Here is a 19542-nt window from a genome sequence, read left to right as displayed (position 1 = left end):
TTGCATCACTAGAATCTAAAGACTCCAAGCTCCGGTCGGAAGTATCGCTGCTAGAAAAATCGCCTGCATATGCAGGCAATTTTCCGCTATGGCTTCCTTCCGATTTGAATAGAGAGTTGTAGCTATTGACTCAGATGTGCCACACTCAATTGCTTTATATTTGGCCCAGCTGCGATTTGCTTCATTATGAGCTTCTGAAGCCTCATGTTTTTCAATCCTTTCGAATAGCTTTTTCCAGTTATTCATTCCTGTGTCGACGAACACTACATTATCAGAAGTATTTCCATGATTTCTTGTTAAGGAAACGTGCCGACAGCAAAAGCAGTAAATGGCGTCTTCTTTAATAGAATATTCTACCCATGATTTTTTCTCATAGGCTTTAGCAGAAAAGCGTCGACCGTTTGTTTTGGGGTATTCAGCTAGCTTTGGCTGGTTGGGTGCCTCCCTTTTATGGTGGGAGGTGTCAAGATTGCCCCTCAATATCGTATCCGATGCATCGGCTACACTTCCACCCTAGAAAAATATCCAGTGCTTTTGCTTTTAAACGTTTTAACTTTATTCAGAGGCTGATAGCTCTGAAAGAGTTGGTCCCTTAAATAGGTGTCTAGGAGACATAAGGAATAATAGACTTTCTTTGTGAAATATTTCTAGAATTTCCAACGCTCCGCAGCAAAAAATACTGTTTTCAAGCCATTTACTTACATTTATACAGAAATTTTCGCCAGTCTAAACCTTTTTTCCGTCGGTACAGTTTTGGTTTTGTTGGAAAAATTTCGTGGTGCACGCCCCCCCCCCCCACAAGTGAAAGTGACGCCCCTGCCCCTAGCTTCTAATTAGCTTTTCTGCTACCGTTTAGAGTTACGTATTGGCATTTTGCCCTTAATAGTTTTCGTTTTTGTTATTTCATGATTAATAACGGGGTGGTCTATTAGATAGGGTGCTTTTTCTCTCATTTATAATAATAGCTTTATTTCCACCAAAATTGACGATAGCATACAAATATATTTCGACTGATCATTTAATACGCTCTAGCATCTTCTGCTGTTTAAGCGCCTCCAAATGCTCAAATTCTCAGTTTTTAGAATTCGGTAAAATAGTCTAAGCTAGTCAACTGAAATTTAAAAGGGTTAAAACATATATATATCGTTTTTTGTCAGTTTAACTACGAGTAGATTTTCCTAAATTAAACGATAACATAATCCAAGTAAGAAACTTAGCAACTCCATACAACAAAATTCTCGTACTTATCTAGCTTATCAGCAAAATCTAGGAGGGCAAGTCTTAAATTTTGTTTTGGATGAAGCACGCTGACGTGAAGCGAATGCCTCGCAATAACAGCCGATTTAACTTTAAAAAGTAGAATTTTGTCACGAAACAGCAATTTTTATTTATACTAAAACTGTCAATTCAAATGTATTTTAGCTCTTTTTCATTCCCTTTTTGCGCCATACCCAGTTTCTAGTGTGGGAATATAACAAGAGGTATAAATAAAGGTGAGCGGCCGCCTAGAAAAAATGGCTGGGACTTAGGAGAGCATTTAATGCTCTTTCATTCTCTTAAGCCATAAATCATGTCTGATAAATCAGGCTGTAGTCCCTGTAGTCATCTCTGAAGTCCTAGCCTGCCCCCCCCCCTCCTTGAATGACACCTCTATATCTATAATTGTTTGTTATATGCTCGGTTATATGATTTTCCCCACAAAATTTGCGATTTATACATTAATCCAAAGTTGTATTGCGAAATTAAGATCTTACTTCTGTAGGCTAAACTTTAGTTCACATGGAATTTATTGCATGAAGCAAAGGCTATAAGTTTATATAAGTCAAACCATAAATGGCAAAATTACACACCTCACTTGGGCCAGCTTCTGTTTCTGCCTCGGTAGCTGCTACACTATGCACCAACTTAGCTTTTTTAGCCGGTTGACTAGGTATAAAAATATCGATTATTTTTCTCTGACTCATCGCTCACGCTTATTCAACAAATGAATTCATTCAATACTATCTTTACTTGACAATGCTAGAGAAAACACGAGGCTCCGGGCTACACCTCATTTCGTATAAGATTTTGTATTTGATAAAATTTGTATTTTTTATTCGGATGAAGGATAAATGAGGGTATAATCTAAAAAAATCTGGGGGGGGGGCAACTGCCCCCTCCCCCTGCCCCATAGCAATTTACGCCCCTGCATGGTATGAGGCCAAGCGGCAGTTCCTCAGATGATGGAAAAATTCAGCGTCTGTAAGTAAAACTTCAAAGTTTAAAAAAAAAACCTTTTGTTTAAATGTTCTTTCATCTGAAATATTATTACAAATAATAATCATCAAAATCTCTTGTTGCACAGAAAGCACCCGTAAATTCAACAGCTATGGTGCATATGGTTTCATCAGTATCCAGGAATTTCGACACCTATTATTTCTCATCGGTTTTGCATGTTCAGAGGTGTTTTGACAAAATCACCTATATTTCAACATGGCCTGTTGCTGTCTGTCCAAAATTTCGACAAGGTTACTACGAGATATTCGCCAAAGAAATAAATCCCTTGATAGAAGCCGATATTTACGCTTGAATGCGGCTGAAGGAACATTTTTAGTCCGCCTGGTATTCCACGACATCAAACAAGAATTTTCTACACTTGGAACCTAGTTTCGACAATGCAATTTCCGTTGCCATTTTCAATTGATTTTATCAAGAAAAAGCTAATGTGGCTACATTTCAGAGAATATCAGATGTATCTTGACACATTGGCGCGTATCCCAACTTTTTCTTGCAATAGATAACCAAGTAATGACAGTTTGAACATTACATACCTGAAAAATTGTCGGGAGCTCCTTTCGTGTTGAAAACAGGAAACAGACCGAGTTGAATGTTCTTTTCTTATCTGGGTGTACCGGATATAGTGCCCACGTTTCGCACCGTCTAAATATAACGACGGCTCCAAGAGAAGGTGCTCTAAGTCATGGCTAAGCAGAGCTATCCCGTTTTGAAGGAAAATTTCGACAGTGGTTCCGAAATTGCACTGTCGAATCATTGGTGCCTTTACCCTAGTTCAACCATGAGATATTAAAACTCCAGGGTCAACACAACCCCCCAGGGCCCAGAAATAGGCATTGTAAGTTATACTCTGGGGATATATATGGTTGTTATAGAAGAAATACTCATATAAACTTCAGAGAGGGCTCATTTGATTGAAAATAGAAAGTTCTAGTTCACTTTTAAAGAGTCAAAAGAGACTAAAGCTTAATCCAGACCCCCACGCCCTTTTTCCCAAAACCCATCTGATAAAAATTTTGAGATAGCAATTTTGTGAAAAATAGTTCAAAAATCAGATAATAAAAACTCCGAAGTTGACACAAATCCATTTTTTCACTTTGATATTGTTACTTTGATATCAGTTTTGATACTTTGATGAATATTTGATTTTTTCTTTAAGTTTGATTTTGAAATAAGGAATTTTTAAAAGATTGAAATTTTTTGCAATCAAAAACGAACAAAAATTAATTTTAAAAAAACTTTCCGAAAAATAAGTTTTTCAAAGAAAAGTAAATACCATTTTAAACTTAAGCTCAGCAGATACAAATAAATTTTAAAATTCAAACTCAAAACAACCAGAAATTATTATTAAAGAATAAATGAAACCCAAAACGAACAGAAATTAAATAAACAATCATAGCAAAAACGTACAACAAGTAATAATAAAAATGAATAAATAGATCATAAAGCGAGTAATGCTTAGATTGAATATGAATATCAAGCTTAAAACAAAAAAAAATATTTTCCTATTGAAGTATTAATGAAACTTAAAACGAACAGAAATTAAATAAACAATCAATGTAAACAAACATACAATAGATATTAATGTAAATTAATAAAGAAATCTTAAAACGAATGAAACTTAAATTGATTGTACAAATCAAGCTTGAAACGAACAAAAATCATCACAAACAAGAGTTTGGGTATGACCTCCTTCTCTCACTGTAAAAGTCTAAAACCTACTGCGTCATTGGCGCTTTACTGAAAATTATATGCGTCTTGAACAGTATTGAAAAGTATAAACAACATCAAATTGAATATTTGATGTATAATTATATTAATTGTTGAAAGATCTATCAGTTCAAGAATTCATTTCACTGTAATTGTATTTTTACTTTCAATACTGTAAGAACTGGAAAAGAAAATATTTGTAATATATTCCGTTTTCAGGTAAGCGCCAATGACACAGTAGGGTTTTGGTTTTTATTTACAATTAAGAAAGGAGGCAGTATCCAAACACTTGTTTGTAGGGAAACTATATTTGTCTTTAACAACTTTAAAAAGAGCTACTAAATTAAACTAAATATTTGATGCATAATGATATCAATTTCTGAAAGTTTATGGGTTTAAAATGTTAATATAATTAATAAGTTAATTTTCTATGGTAAGCACAAAAGAGAGTATTTATAATAAAAATAGTTTTCAGTAAAGCGGCAATGAGGCCGTAGATATTAAACTTTTGCAATCATAGAAGGAGGTCATACCCAAAATCTTGTTTGTAGTGATTTTTGCTCGTTTCAAGCTTGATTCGCACATTCAATTTAAGTTTCACTTGTTTCAAGATTTATTTATTAACTTACATTAATATCTATTGTATGTTTGTTTGAATTGATTGTTTATTTAATTTCTGTTTGTTTTAAGTTTCATTTATGCTTCAATAGGAAAATATTTTTTTTTCGTTTTAAGCTTGATATTTATATTCAATCTAAGCAATACTCACTTTAAGATATATTTGTTTTTTTATATTATTACTTGTTGTTTGTTTTTGCTATGATTGTTTATTGAATTTCTGTTCGTTTTGGGTTTCATTTATTCTTTAATAATAATTTCTGGTCGTTTTGAGTTGCAAATTTAAAAGGTATTTGTATCTGTTGATCTTAAGTTTAAAATAGCCTTTACTTTTCTTTGATAAACTTATTTTTCGGAAAGTTTTTTAATTAATTTACATGTAACAGAGGAATATGTCCTGTTGCTTCAAGATTGTTGTAATCAGCCAAAAAAATGTTCAGAAATTGAGAAGAACACATGCCATTGCATTTGCATGCAAAAAATTTCCCCAATGCATATATGGACAGCCAGTCAAGGTTTTCACAAACCACTCAAATCCTCCCTCCCTCAAGGCATTTAGGCTGTGCCTCCTGAACAATAATTATCTAATCCTTCAGATCAAGGACATGGACAGCCAGTCAAGGTTTTCACAAACCACTCAAATCCTCCCTCCCTCAAGGCATTTAGGCTGTGCCTCCTGAACAATAATTATCTAATCCTTCAGATACAGCCATACAATATAATAGCCATACACATTCCTAGAACAAGGATCCCAGTGGGAGAAGTTCTGCTTGCACTTCCCTCTCCCTTAAAAGAATGTCTATTTCAAACAAGAATTCTGTGTCTATAAACTATTCAAAAATATAACAATAGATGACAGTCAACTGGCAGTAATTAAATAATAGGCATCGCAACAGCGCTGCCTAAGTAAAGAACGATGTGGGCACAATGTGTTATTTTTTTGTTTTGGTTTCTTGGTCTTAGACCAGGGCACTCTTAGACCAGGTATCAAAGGAGTTGCCATAGAAACTTAGAAAAAGGTTCATTCGATTGGAAATTGGAATGGCTAGTGCCCCTTTTACTGGCTGAAAGTGATTGGAAGGCAACTAACACCTCTTCCACATCCACCTAACACATCCAATCAAAATTTTGAGATAGCCATTTTGTTCAGCATAGTTGATTTCCAGATAGAATTTATGTTTTTGAGGAGGACACTCTCCCACAGCCCTCAGGGCAAGGGTCGTAAGTTTTGTCCTGGGGGCATATAAGCTTTTTATAGAAAGCATTGTTTTTTGGGCTAGTGCCCTTTTTAATAGTCAAAAGTGATTGGAGGGCAACTACACCCCTCTCACACCCACCTTTTCCCAAACACATATAATCAAAATTTTGAGATAGACATTTTGTTCAACATAGTTGAAAGTTCTGGAAATTAGGTCATTGAGGATGACAACCCCCCCCCAGTCCTGACGGCAAGGGCTGTAAGTTATGTCCTGGGGGTATATAACGTTTTTATAGAAAGCGTTGTTGTAGAAACTTCAAAAGGGTTCATTTGATTGAAAATTGAAATGGCTAGTGCCCTTTTTAATAGTCAAAAGTGATTGAAAGGCAACTAATACCCCTTCCACGCCCACCTTTTTTGATATTGGATCAAAATATAGACACAGCTTACAACCCCAGCAGGGGAATTTTCTGGTGGGATTTTTTTTTTTTGGGGGGGGGGTATTTTGAGGGTAAAACGGATTGACCTGGTTTGTAGTGTGGACCAAAGCTATCCATGGAAAAGAATGGGAACCAGAAAAAGTTCAGTCAGCAGCTGATGCCCCCAGATCAAGCTGAAACAGAATTTGGAGATAGATACTGTAGAGATAACAAATAAATTACCCCATGGTCCAAACCTGACTCCAGAATCATGAAAGAAATTCTTCCATGCTTCAACCCTAATTCCAAAAAAAGAGGATAGATCTACCCAATAGTCAGAAGCCCGCAGGGTTGACCTTACAGACATGGCCTCTACCTCAGGATTGACAAACCAGTGAAACCAAACTCCTGCCAAGCATTCACCAGGTGCCCCAGGCACTGGGGACATAACCCATTGAAAACCATTGCAGAAATGCTCCTGATTAAAAGCCCCTTCAAAAGCTCTGTGACTACAAGCTCAACTTGTTAAAAAGGGAGATACAATATTGCAACTAAGTTAAACATTCAACCCTACTTGCTACCTGCAGGCTTATTGCATACTGTCATATGTATTGCTTTGCTTTTTCTTACTGTTTGATTTTATATTTGTTTAGGTTTCCTAATTAAAGAAAAATCAGAAGAATTATACAGCTAGTTTTGCTTGAAGTTTGATAGGGTAAGACAAGCTTCTGAACCAAAATTGATATGTGCTATGCACACTGGTTGCAAGAATCTGTCCTTGAGCATTCACCGCCAGACAGTTGCAGAACCAGGGCTGCCAACTTAATTTTATGTTTCTTTAATGTGTGTGGATAGTTTATTAATCAATCAATCTATCAATTTATTAATACTAAAAACAAAACAATTACAAACTTAAAGTTTATACACGCCCAAGAAGCTCAGCTTGTAAAGGGCCAACAAAGCAAATAAGACACTATTATAAAGCACATAAAAAAAAAAAAAAAATAAATAAAAACAAATAAATGAAAAAAAATGGATAAGAGACACTTATGAAAATAGGAGAATTAACTGGAAACTTCAAAAATAACTGAAAAAAATTATAAACGAAGAAGAGATTGGAAATTAAGATTAAATATATAAAAAAAAAATCAGATAAATATATTGAATGAAAAAAAAGACATATAAATGTGGAAGGAATGCAAATAAAAGAAGAAAAAAAGGGGGAAAATACTATACAGGAAAAACCCAGTGAGAAACTGCCTTTGCAGAAAGAGATAGAGGGACATCAGGAGGGATAGAGTTCTATAGTAAAATAGATTGATAAACAGGAGACCTTTGACCTGCTGTCGATGATCGCTTAGGTAAAATGAACCTGCGATAAAAGCTACCTAAAAAAGAAGAGTACCTATCTGAGCCTGACAGAAAGAAAAACTGCTGTAGAGATGGTGGAAGTGTACCTAGAAAAGCAGAATGTGCTAAATAAAGGTAACTTTTACCAACAATACGATCCAGCGGAGCCATTCCAGTATCATTATAAAGATCAGAGAAAGGGTAAAATCAAGGTAGAAGAAAAGTAGCCTTCGCTGCCCTATTTTGGGCTCTTTGAAGTGAGCAGAGAAGAGATTTATTAGTACCACCGCAGACAGAACAGCAATAAGAAAGGTAAGGAAAAATGAAAGCATAATAAAGAGAAAGCATAACATCAGGGGGAAGAAATGAGTTAACCCTGTATAACATTGAAGATTGGCGGAGGACAAGGGAACAGGTATGAGTTATATGGGGTTTAAAAGAAAGAAAAAAGATACACACCAAGAAATTTCACTATAGTAGCTTGCGGTATAATATCATTCCTATAAGTCAGGATAGTTGGTTCCCTTGCGTCTCTCATACGATAAGGGGTTCTAAAGTGTACAATGGCACTTTTTTGGCTGTTGAGAGTCATACCATTTGACCAGCACCAATTTTTTACTTTATCAAGAAGACCTTGAGCTAGAGAAGTGGCAGATGGCACATCCACTGCAGCAGTGTAAAAGTTACTGCCGTCAGCAAAAAGAACAGGGTGCACGAGGTGATGAAGACCATCAGCAAGATCATTAATATAAATTTAAAACAAAGTGGTCCAAGCACAGAGCCCTGTGGGACGCCTTTCACAATAAGCAAGGAAGAGGAAGAAGTACCATTAACCGAAACATACTGAGATCTCCCTGAGAGGTAAGACCTAAACCATTCAAGTGGGACTCCATGCAATCCAAATGAAGATAATTTAGACAAAAGAACAGAGTGAACGACCATATCAAATGCCTTTGAAAAGTCAAGAAAAAGACCCAAAACACACAAACCCTTGTCACGGTTAACATGCACAGACTCTGGTGCATCTGCAAGTGCATGCAAGGTAGAAAAACTGCGACGAAAGCTATACTGATGGTTAGTTATGAGAGAATTACCTGCAATCGTATGAGTACTAAATATAAATGAAGAGAGTCTACAATACATTACTTTTTCAACAACCTTAGAAATTACAGGAAGGAGAGAAATAGGTCTATAGTTAGAAATTAGAGATGAATCACCTTTTTTTAACAAAGGTACAACATTAGCAACCTTAAATAAGTGAGGAAAAACACCAGAAGAAAGACTGTGTAAAATTTTATTAAATTAATCAAGAAGCGTCTTTGCTAAATAATATACTTTTCTTCATTACCACTTGAAAAAAATTGTGCTACTGAAGACTTAGGGCAGCCCCACACTACCTTTGCTTTTTGACTGTTTGGTACCCATTATAAAATAATTTCCAGAAACAAGTTTTCAGACAGCTTAAAAACACATTTCATGTTTAATTAAAAAAACTTTTTCCACAAAATAAGTTTTTCAAAGAAAATTAAAGAACTCCAATAAACCTAAAATGAGCAAAAATACATCAAATAATCTACCAAGTGTGAAACTACCACAAATCAGCATTGATACATAAATAAAACCCAAAACAAACAGAAATTACAATAAATCACCAAGTCAAACTCAAAACAAATAGAAATTAACATGAGTAGGGCTCAAAACACCTATGCCTTCCCAATGCCAGAACATAATTTGCACTTAACTGAAAAAATACAAATGTTTTTACTTTTATAACTTTAATAAATCAAATAATATTAACATTTTGATTACTAAATATCAGTAGGCTATAGGTATATTAAACTGACAATGCGCTTTCATTTGTATTGGCTATCTCATACTTGCTGTTTGTGGAACGAAATTGCTATCTCAAAATTTTGATTGGTTGTGTTTGGGGAGATGGTGGGTGTGAGAGGGGTGTTAATTTTCCTCCAATCACTTTCGACTATTGAAAAGGGCACAAGCCCTTCAAATTTCCAATCAAATGGGCCATTTTTGAAGTTTTTACAACATCACTATCTATAAAAACCTTATATGCCCCCGGGGCATAAATTACAACCCTTGTCCTGAGGGCTCTGAGGGGGTTATCATCCTCAAAGACCTAATTTCTAAAACTTTTAACTACATTGAACAAAATGGCTATTTAAAAATTTTTATTGGATATGTTTGGGGAAAAAGCCAGCATGAGAGGGTTGTTAGTTGCTGTCCAATCACTTTTGACAGTATGCAATAAGCCAGCAGGTAGCAAGTAGGGTTGAATGTTTAACTTAGTTGCAATATTGTTGCAATATCTCCCTTTTTAACAAGTTGAGCTTGTAGTCACAGAGCTTTTGAAGGGGCTTTTAATCAGGAGCATTTCTGCAATGGTTTTCAATGGGTTATGTCCCCAGTGCCTGGGGCACCTGGTGAATGCTTGGCAGGAGTTTGGTTTCACTGGTTTGTCAATCCTGAGGTAGAGGCCATGTTTGTGAGATCAACCCTGCTGACTTTTGACTATTTGGTGGATTTATCTTCTTCTTTTTTTTTTGGAATCAGGGTTAAACATGGAACAATTTCTTTCATGATTCTGGAGTCAGGCTTGGACCATGGGGTAATTTATTTGTTATCTCTACAGTATCTATCTCCAAATTCTGTTTCAGCTTGATCTGGGGGCATCAGCTGCTGACTGAACTTTTTCTGGTTCCCATTCTTTTCCATGGATAGCTTTGGTCCACACTACAAACCAGGTCAAGCCGTTTTCCCCTCAAAATACCCCCCCCCAAAAAAAAAAAATCCCACCAGAAAATTCCCCTGCTGGGGTTGTAAGCTGTGTCTATATTTTGATCCAATATCAAAATATATTTTTTTTGCATATTCTGATGGCCCTATTTAGCATCCTGAAACTGTTCTAATGGAACAAGTCTTGGTTTTATACAAAAATAGATGAGCTGGCAGCATGGAGCTCAAAGATCTCCTCAGTAGTTGTGCAGGGAATGCCAGGTTGTCAACAAGAACATTTAGATATTCCAGGTGTGCAAGATATGAGCCCATTCCACTCTAATTTGACCTCTCAATAATCCATTTGCAGTTTTTATAGATTTTTCTGCTAATGCTTTAGACTACAGATGGTGGAGGCTGGAGGTAATGTGTATAACTCCTAACTTATTTGTAAATGTGCTGATTTCAGCTGAAAAAAACAATGGGCCATTTTCAGGCATTAACATCCTGAGAATGCTGAAATGTGACTTCATTTTTTTGCATAACCACTTTTGAAGCCACATGAGTGAGTCTGTTGAATTTAATATGCAGGTTATAAAAGTGGACTACAATCAGATCTTTTCCCCCTTGAACAAAAAAAATGCCAGTTCTGATGTGCTACAAGGGGTAGTTAGGTAGCTCCATGTTCATAAGCAGATGCTTCCAAGGTTGCATCTGTAAGTGACTGTAAGTGGTGCACTGGCTAATCATTTCTTCAATATTTTGGTTAATACTGGGGCTGGAGACAACATATCCAGCCTGTTGTTTTGTTTTCTCCATTCTAATGTGTGAGTAGTGTGGTTGATGTCGGGTTTCTTTGTGCATGGTCAAGGGAATAATAATGTTTTCTCATTTTAGAAAAAGGTCATTAATTAAAGAAAGAAAAACGAGCAAAAATGGGGTTTTTATAGGCCAAATGAAGATACTGAAAAAACGAAGCGAATATTTCGAGAGGACAAACGCCTCTCTTCTTCAGCGCGAAACGAAACGATGTATCAATAAAAGCCGAAAATTAAAAGAATTAAAACCAAATACCTAACAACCATAAAAGCGAGTTATTCGCCAATATCCGCGATTTGCACAAAATCCAAAAAATATGATCTGCCATCGACGGATACTAGCGAACAACTGAACAAAGAAAGGAATCAATTCATTCACTCGAAATACAAAACGAACCAGCAATTAAATAAATTGGAAAACTATGTCATTTGATTTCGGATTTTAATTAAGGCATTTCTTGCAGACACCCTTTGAGACCTAAGGGGTTGTTCACGTGTTTGATTAGATGACTGAGAAAGTGGTTCAAGGTTTATTTCAGGGATCACTAAAATATCGGCTTCTCTTTTGAGAAAACCGAAATATGACTCATTTATTCTTAAATCACCGGAATCTCTGTTTAAAGCTAGACCTAAATGTTGGTATTTATAAATTTCAACAGCTTCTCTGTAGTGCTGGACAATACCCTTATCATTCGAAATAAGACTAGCTTGATTAAACAAAATAGTATGGTCTGGTTTTTCAAAAATGTGCTCTGCAAGGGCATAGTCAAAATTTTCCGGTTTTTTCCGCTTTTTAAGTGTATTATTAATTGAGCTAGAATGCTGAGTTAATCTATCTGTTAGTCGCTGATTAGTTCTTCAAATATACCAAAGACCACACGAACAAGGAATTCTGTAGACACCGGAGTTTTCACCTATCGGGATAGGGTCTTTTCCTTGATAAATTTGGGACCTGATAGTTTTTCTGGGTCTATAATAAGTGTAAATTTTATTTTTCCTTAGATTTTTTGAAATGTGGTCTGAAATCCCTTTAATGTATGGGAGACCAAGATAAACTGAATTTTCCCTTTGATTTGTGTTTTCTGTGGAACTATCTGATAATCTTTTAATGCGTTTTGCAATTACAGAATTTATTAAACTAATTGGATAACCATTCCCAAATAAAATATCTCTAAGGTGGTTGAGTTCTAAATCCAAGAAACGTGTTGAACAGACTTTCAATGCTCTATCAACTAGAGAAGTGACAACTCCTCTTTTCACAGCAGGAGAATGATTGGAGGAATAACTTAAGTAACGGTCATTATGTGTGGGTTTTCTATATACACTAAACTCGAAACATGAATCATTTCGGTGCACCAAAACATCTAAGAAAGGAAGACGCCTCTCTATCTCTGATTCCTGAGTAAATTTCAGTTTTGGATCCAAGGAGTTGAGCAAGTGAAGAAAAGAACCCAGAGACTCGTCACCATGCTCCCATAAATAAAAAATGTCATCTTTAAAACGAACTCAAAACTCAGGCTTACAAGAACCTTGCAAAATAGCCCTTTCTTCAAGGTCTTCCATGAAAATATCAGCCTGTATTGGAGAAAGGGGGGCACCCATGGAGAGCCCATATTTCTGTCTATAAAAAATGCCTCTATAATGGAAGTAAAAAGAAGTTCTATTACAAAGGGCTGTAAGCGAAAGAAGTGTCCGATTCGAAAGAGCAGAATTTTCTGATATGGATGGGTTAGAATTAAGTTTTTGCTCCAAAAACAGTTCGGCCTTTTGAGGATTACAATTGGTATACATTGAATCTGCATCAAAACTGCCAATTCTTGTATTTGGTTTCACCGGAACTTCCTTTACCTTGGAAACAAAATCAGCGGAATTTTTAATATAGGATTTTTGAGCCTGAATTAGTGGGCGAAATATTACTGATAAGAATTTTCCTATTTTTGCTGTAGGAGAATTAAAAGAAGAAACAATGGGTCGAAGTGGATTACCGGGCTTATGAACTTTAGGAAGACCATAAAAGCGAGGGGACGTACAACCGCGTGGGTAAAACCTTTTGTACAACTGATCTGTAATTTCACCTTTTTCTTTTAGATGAGAAAGCTCTTTTCGGACTTCCTGTACAAATTTTTCTGTGGGATCGGTAGCTAATTGTTCATATGTATTAGAATCATTTAAAATTTCTCTGATTTTTTTGTCGTAATCATCTGAATCTAATACAAAAACAGTATTGCCTTTATCGGCTTTCGTAATAATCCTGGAATGATCTTTTTGTAGTGCGTGTAAGATTCCGGTGATTTAAGAATAAATGAGTCATATTTCGGTTTTCTCAAAAGAGAAGCCGATACTTTAGTGATCCCTGAAATAAACCTTGAACCACTTTCTCAGTCATCTAATCAAACACGTGAACAACCCCTTAGGTCTCAAAGGGTGTCTGCAAGAAATGCCTTAATTAAAATCCAAAATCAAATGACATAGTTTTCCAATTTATTTAATTGCTGGTTCGTTTTGTATTTCGAGTGAATGAATTGATTCCTTTCTTTAGTTCAGTCCGTCGATGGCAGATCATATTTTTTGGATTTTGTGCAAATCGCGGATATTGGCGAATAACTCGCTTTTATGGTTGTTAGGTATTTGGTTTTAATTCTTTTAATTTTTGGCTTTTATTGATGCATCGTTTCGTTTCGCGCTGAAGAAGAGAGGCGTTTGTCCTCTCGAAATATTCGCTTCGTTTTTTCAGTATCTTCATTTGGCCTATAAAAACCCCATTTTTGCTCGTTTTTCTTTCTTTATGTGATGTCAGGCCAATGTGGTTTAAGAAATTATCTAAGGTCATTAATAGCTCAGGATAGGTGTCAGTATTTCTGGACAGTCAGTCTAGTTTGGCTTCTGGCCATCCAGCAGTAATGATACCAATTAGGAAGGATGGTTTGGTGCCAGATTCTGTTCATGTTTAATTAAAAAAACTTTTTCCACAAAATAAGTTTTTCAAAGAAAATTAAAGAACTCCAATAAACCAAAAATGAGCAAAAATTAATCAAATAATCTACCAAGTGTGAAACTACCATAAATCAGTATTGATAAATAAATAAAACCCAAAACAAACAGAAATTACAATAATTAACCAAGTGAAACTCAAAACAAACAGAAATTAACATGAGTAGGGTTCAAAATACCTATGCCTTCCCAAGGCCAGAACATAATTGGCACTTAACTGAAAAAATACAAATGTTTTTACTTTTATAACTTTAATAAATAAAATAATATTAACATTTTGATTACTAAATATCAGTAGGCTACAGGTATATTAAACTGACAATGCGCTTTCATTTGTATCGGCTATCTCATACTTGCTGTTTGTGGAACGAAATTGCTATCTCAAAATTTTGATTGGATGTGTTTGGGGAAACGGTGGGTGTGAGAGGGGTGTTAGTTATCCTCGAATCACTTTCAACTATTAAAAAGGGCACAAGCCCTTCGAATTTCCAATCAAATGAGCTATTTTTGAAGTTTTTACAACATCACTATCTATAAAAACCTTATATGCCCCCAGGGCATAACTTACAACCCTTGTCCAGAGGGCTCTGAGGGGGTTATCATCCTCAAAGACCTGATTTCTAAAACTTTTAACTACTTTGAACAAATTGGCTATCTAAAAATATTGATTGAATGTGTTTGGGGAAAAAGTCAGCATGAGAGGAGTGTTAGTTGCCCTCCAATCACTTTTGACTGTTAAAAAGGGCACTAGCCGTTTGAATTTCCAATCAAATGATCCATTTTTCAAGTTTCTACGAAAAAGCTTTCAATAAAAACCTTATATGCCCCCAGGACATAACTTACAACCCTTGCCCTGAGAGCTGGGGGGGGGGGAGTGTCATCCTCAACATATAATGTCTCTACCTTTAGACTACATTGAAGAAAATTGCTATCTAAAAATATTGATTGGCTGTGTCTGTATAAATGTGGTGCATGAATCGGGTATTAGTTGCCTTCTAATCACTTTCGACTTTTAAAAATAGCAATAGCCATTTAAGTTTCCAATCAAATGAGCCCTTTTGAAGTTTCTACAACAACGCTTTCTATAAAAACGTTATATCCCCCCCGGCCATAACGCACAGCCCGTGCCGCCAGGCCTGGGGGGGGGGGGTTGTCATCCTGAAAGACCTAATTTCCCGAACTTGCAGCTACGTTTAACAAAATGGCTATCTCAAAATTTTTAGTATATGTGTTTGTGGAAAAGGTGTGCGTGAGAGGGGGGTTAGTTGCCCTCAAATCACTTTTGACTATTAAAAAGGGCACTAGCCCAAACAACAAAACTTTCTATAAAAAGCATGTATGCCCCCAGGACATAACTTACAACCCTTGCCCCGAGGGCTGTGGGAGAGTGTCCTCCTCAAAAACATAATTTCTATCTGGAAATCAACTACGCTGAACAAAATGGCTATCTCAAAATTTTGATTGGATGTGTTTGGGGAAATGGTGGATGTGGAAGAGGTGTTAGTTGCCTTCCAATCATTTTCAGCCAGTAAAAGGGGCACTAGCCATTCCAATTTCCAATCGAATGAACCTTTATCTAAGTTTCTATGGCAACTCCTTTGGTACCTGGTCTAAGAGTGCCCTGGTCTAAGACCAAGAAACCAAAACAAAACAAAAATTCATTGTGCTTACATCGTTCTTTACTTAGGCAGCGCTGTTGCGATGCCTATTATTTAATTACTGCCAGTTGACTGTCATCTATTGTTATATTTTTGAATAGTTTATAGACACAGACTTCTTGTTTGAAATAGACATTCTTTTAAGGGAGAGGGAAGTGCAAGCAGAACTTCTGCCACTGGGATCCTTGTTCTACGAATGTGTATGGATATTATATTGTATGGCTGTATCTGAAGGAATAGATAATTATTGTTCAGGAGGCAGAGTCTAAATGCCTTGAGGGAGGGAGGATTTGAGTGATTTGTGAAAACCTTGACTGGCTGTCCATATATGCATTGGGGAAATTTTTTGCATGCAAATGCAATGGCAAGTGCTCTTTTCAATTTCTGAACATTTTTTTGGCTGATTACAACAATCTTGAAGCAACAGCACATATTCCTCTGTTACATGTAAATTAATTAAAAAACTTTCCGAAAAATAAGTTTATCAAAGAAAAGTAAAGGCTATTTTAAACTTAAGCTCAACAGATACAAATACCTTTTAAAATTCAAACTCAAAACGACCAGAAATTATTATTAAAGAATAAACGAAACCCAAAACGAACAGAAATTAAATAAACAATCATAGCAAAAACATACAACAAGTAATAATATAAATGAACAAATAGATCATAAAGTGAGTAATGCTAAGATTGAATATGAATATCAAGATTAAAACGAAAAATAAATATTTTCCTATTGAAGCATAAATTAAACTTAAAAAAAACAGAAGTTAAATAAACATTCAATGCAAACAAACATACAATAGATATTAATGTAAGTTAATAAATAAATCTTAAAACAAGTGAAACTTAAATTGAATATGCAAATCAAGCTTGAAACAAACAAAAATCACTGCAAACAAGATTTTGGGTATAACCTCCTTCTCTCACTGTAAAAGTCTAAAACCTACTGCGTCATAGGCGCTTTACTGAAAACCAATTTTATAACAAATATTTTCTTTTGTACTTAATATTGAAAATAAAAATAAAAATTATATTAACATTTTGAACTGATGAGCTTTCAGCAATTAATATCATTATGCATCAAATATTCAGTTTAATTTATAAGCTCTTTTTAAAGTTGTTAAAGACGAATATAGTTTCCCTACACACAAGTGTTTGGATACTGCCTCCTTTCCTAACTGTAAATAAAAACCAAAACCCAACTGTGTCATTGGCGCTTACCTGAAAACGGAATGTATTACAAATATTTTCTTTTCCAGTTCTTATAGTATTGAAAATAAAAATACAATTACAGTGAAATAAATTCTCTAACTGATGGATCTTTCAATAATTAATATTATTATGCATATAATATTCAATTTGATATTGCTTATACTTTCGAAGACTGTTCACGGCGCATTTATTTTTTAGTAAAGTGCCAATGACGCAGTAGGTTTTAGACTTTTACAGTGAGAGAAGGAGGTTATAAATTAAAAAAAAGGTATTTTAAGTGTTTCCAGGCTCAAAATATTGTAGATTTAATGTCTTAGAAACAGAATAGGCCATGTTTATTCATCAATTTTTTTATGTATTTTCATTAATTTTATTGTTTTCTATTTTGTTTTAATTTTTGGCTTTCTAATTAAGTGTTGACTTTTTTTCATGTATTTTTTGTTTATAATGAATTATGTTTGAAATGAATGTCCTGTTGGACTACCTATCTGCTTGGACTACCACCATGGTCCAAAAACCGGTATTTGATCAGTAGATTTGGATTGATAGACCCTGCCTTGGCAGTTCCTGCCAGAGTAGCGAGTTTTCATAAAAAGTTCATGACTCTAGGTCATCCTTGGGTAACTCTTCAGGGACAGACTTGAGTTGAATGTGTTATTTGAATGTCGATGTTGAGGGCCCATTTCATTGTATATATTCGTGTTAAACCGTACTTTGTTGTTTTTCTTTTCTTTTTGCATTTTTTTTCACTTTTTTAGACACTGCCGCCCATTGTATCTTTTACAGTTTTGGCAGGTAATAAATCTATATTATATATATTATATTATATATCTATATATATATATATATATATATATATATATATATATATATACATATATATATATATATATATATATATATATATATATATATATATATATATATATATATATATATATATATATATATATATATATATATATATATATATATATATATATATATATATATATATATATATATATATATATATACAAGGGTTGTTTTTTAAGTAAGTACCAATTTGGAATTAAAAAAAAGACGTGCAAAGATATCGCAATAGCTTTATTTTTACATGAAAGCCTGTACCTTAATCTACTTTTCTACATAATTTCAGTGAATATTGAGGCACTTGTCATAACGTGGCACCAGTTTTTGAATACCCTCCTCATAGAATTCTCCTGCCTGACTTGTTAACCACTGTATCACAACTGTTTTGACTTCACTATCGTCTTGAAGACGCTGATCACCCAGGTGTTTCTTCAAGTGCAGGAACAAATGGTAGTCGCTGGGCGCCAGATCAGGGCTGTATGGAGGATGATCTAGAGTTTCCCATTTAAAAGATTTGATGAGATCTTTGGTCCAATTAGCCACATGTGGATGGGCATTGTCATGCAGCAAAATGATGCGCTTACTCAACTTGCCATGTCTTTTGTTCTGGATTGCACGACACAGATTGTTCAATGTCTCACAATAAGACGCTGCATTGATTGTCTTATTACGAGGCAGAAACTCCACTAGCAATACTCCTTTTTTGTCCCAAAAAACTGTGCACATGATTTTCCGGGCAGAAATTGTTTGCTTAAATTTCACTTTTTTGGGTGATGATGAATGTCACCATTCCATGGATTGTTGTTTTGATTCTGGTGTGACATAGGCCACCCATGTTTCATCACCAGTAACAATTTGGTCTTAAAAATCTTCACCTTCATTGTGGTACTGCTCAAGGAAAGTTAATGCACTGCCTAAACGTTGGGTTTTGTGCAAATCCGTCAACATTTTTGGAACCCAATGTGAGCACAATTTCTGGTAATTCAAGTTCTCAGTCACAATGCGATACAAAACACTACGAGAATATTGAGGAAACCAGTCGCACATTGATGAAATTGTAAAGCATCTGTTTTCTCTCACCTTTTCTTCCACTTGCTGCACCAAATCTTCATTAAAGACCAAAGGACGCCCACTCCGTTCTTCATCATGCACATTTGTGTGGCCATCTTTAAATGCTCTCACCCATTTCCTTACCATTCCATCACTCATAATGTTTTGTCTGTAAACTTCACAGATCTCATGATGAATATTGATCGGTTTTACGCCTTTAGCACAAAGAAATCATATAACCGCCCATACTTCACAATCGGCAGGACTCATGATTGTTGGAGGCATCTTAAACACTCAGTAAACAACGTATACAATTAAGAATCAGACTGTAATGGCGTCAGTGCGTAGACAAGAGATGTAGGTAACCAGCGTGCATGCGCAGAATGACAACCTTAGTGCTGTGGCGGCGGAATCACAAAATGGTACTTACTTAAAAAACATGCCTTGTATATATATATATATATATATATATATATATATATATATATATATATATATATATATATATATATATATATATATATATATATATATATATATATATATATATATATATATATACGTATATTATGTTCATGTATGAACATAATATATATATATGTATTTTTTTTCATGTATTTTTTGTTTATAATGAATTATGTTTGAAATGAATGTCCT

General features: G+C 35.0%; 1 protein-coding gene across 1 annotated transcript; it reads right to left on the bottom strand.

The window, feature by feature from the left end:
• Positions 1-18696: 18696 nt before the first annotated feature.
• LOC148944515 (protein GVQW3-like) lies at positions 18697-19032 on the bottom strand. Its single transcript, XM_089099948.1, has one exon. It carries the CDS (start codon positions 19030-19032, stop codon positions 18697-18699), a length of 336 nt encoding a protein of 111 aa, XP_088956074.1.
• Between the last annotated feature and the right edge of the window lie 510 nt (positions 19033-19542).

The sequence above is a fragment of the Artemia sp. Qi Xiang Cuo genome, chromosome 14 (genome assembly GCF_049724085.1).
Source record: "Artemia sp. Qi Xiang Cuo chromosome 14, ASM4972408v1, whole genome shotgun sequence".
Taxonomy (NCBI): Eukaryota; Metazoa; Arthropoda; class Branchiopoda; order Anostraca; family Artemiidae; genus Artemia; species Artemia sp. Qi Xiang Cuo.
Note: the sequence above shows the minus strand (reverse complement) of the source record. Positions and strands in the feature narration are given on the sequence as shown.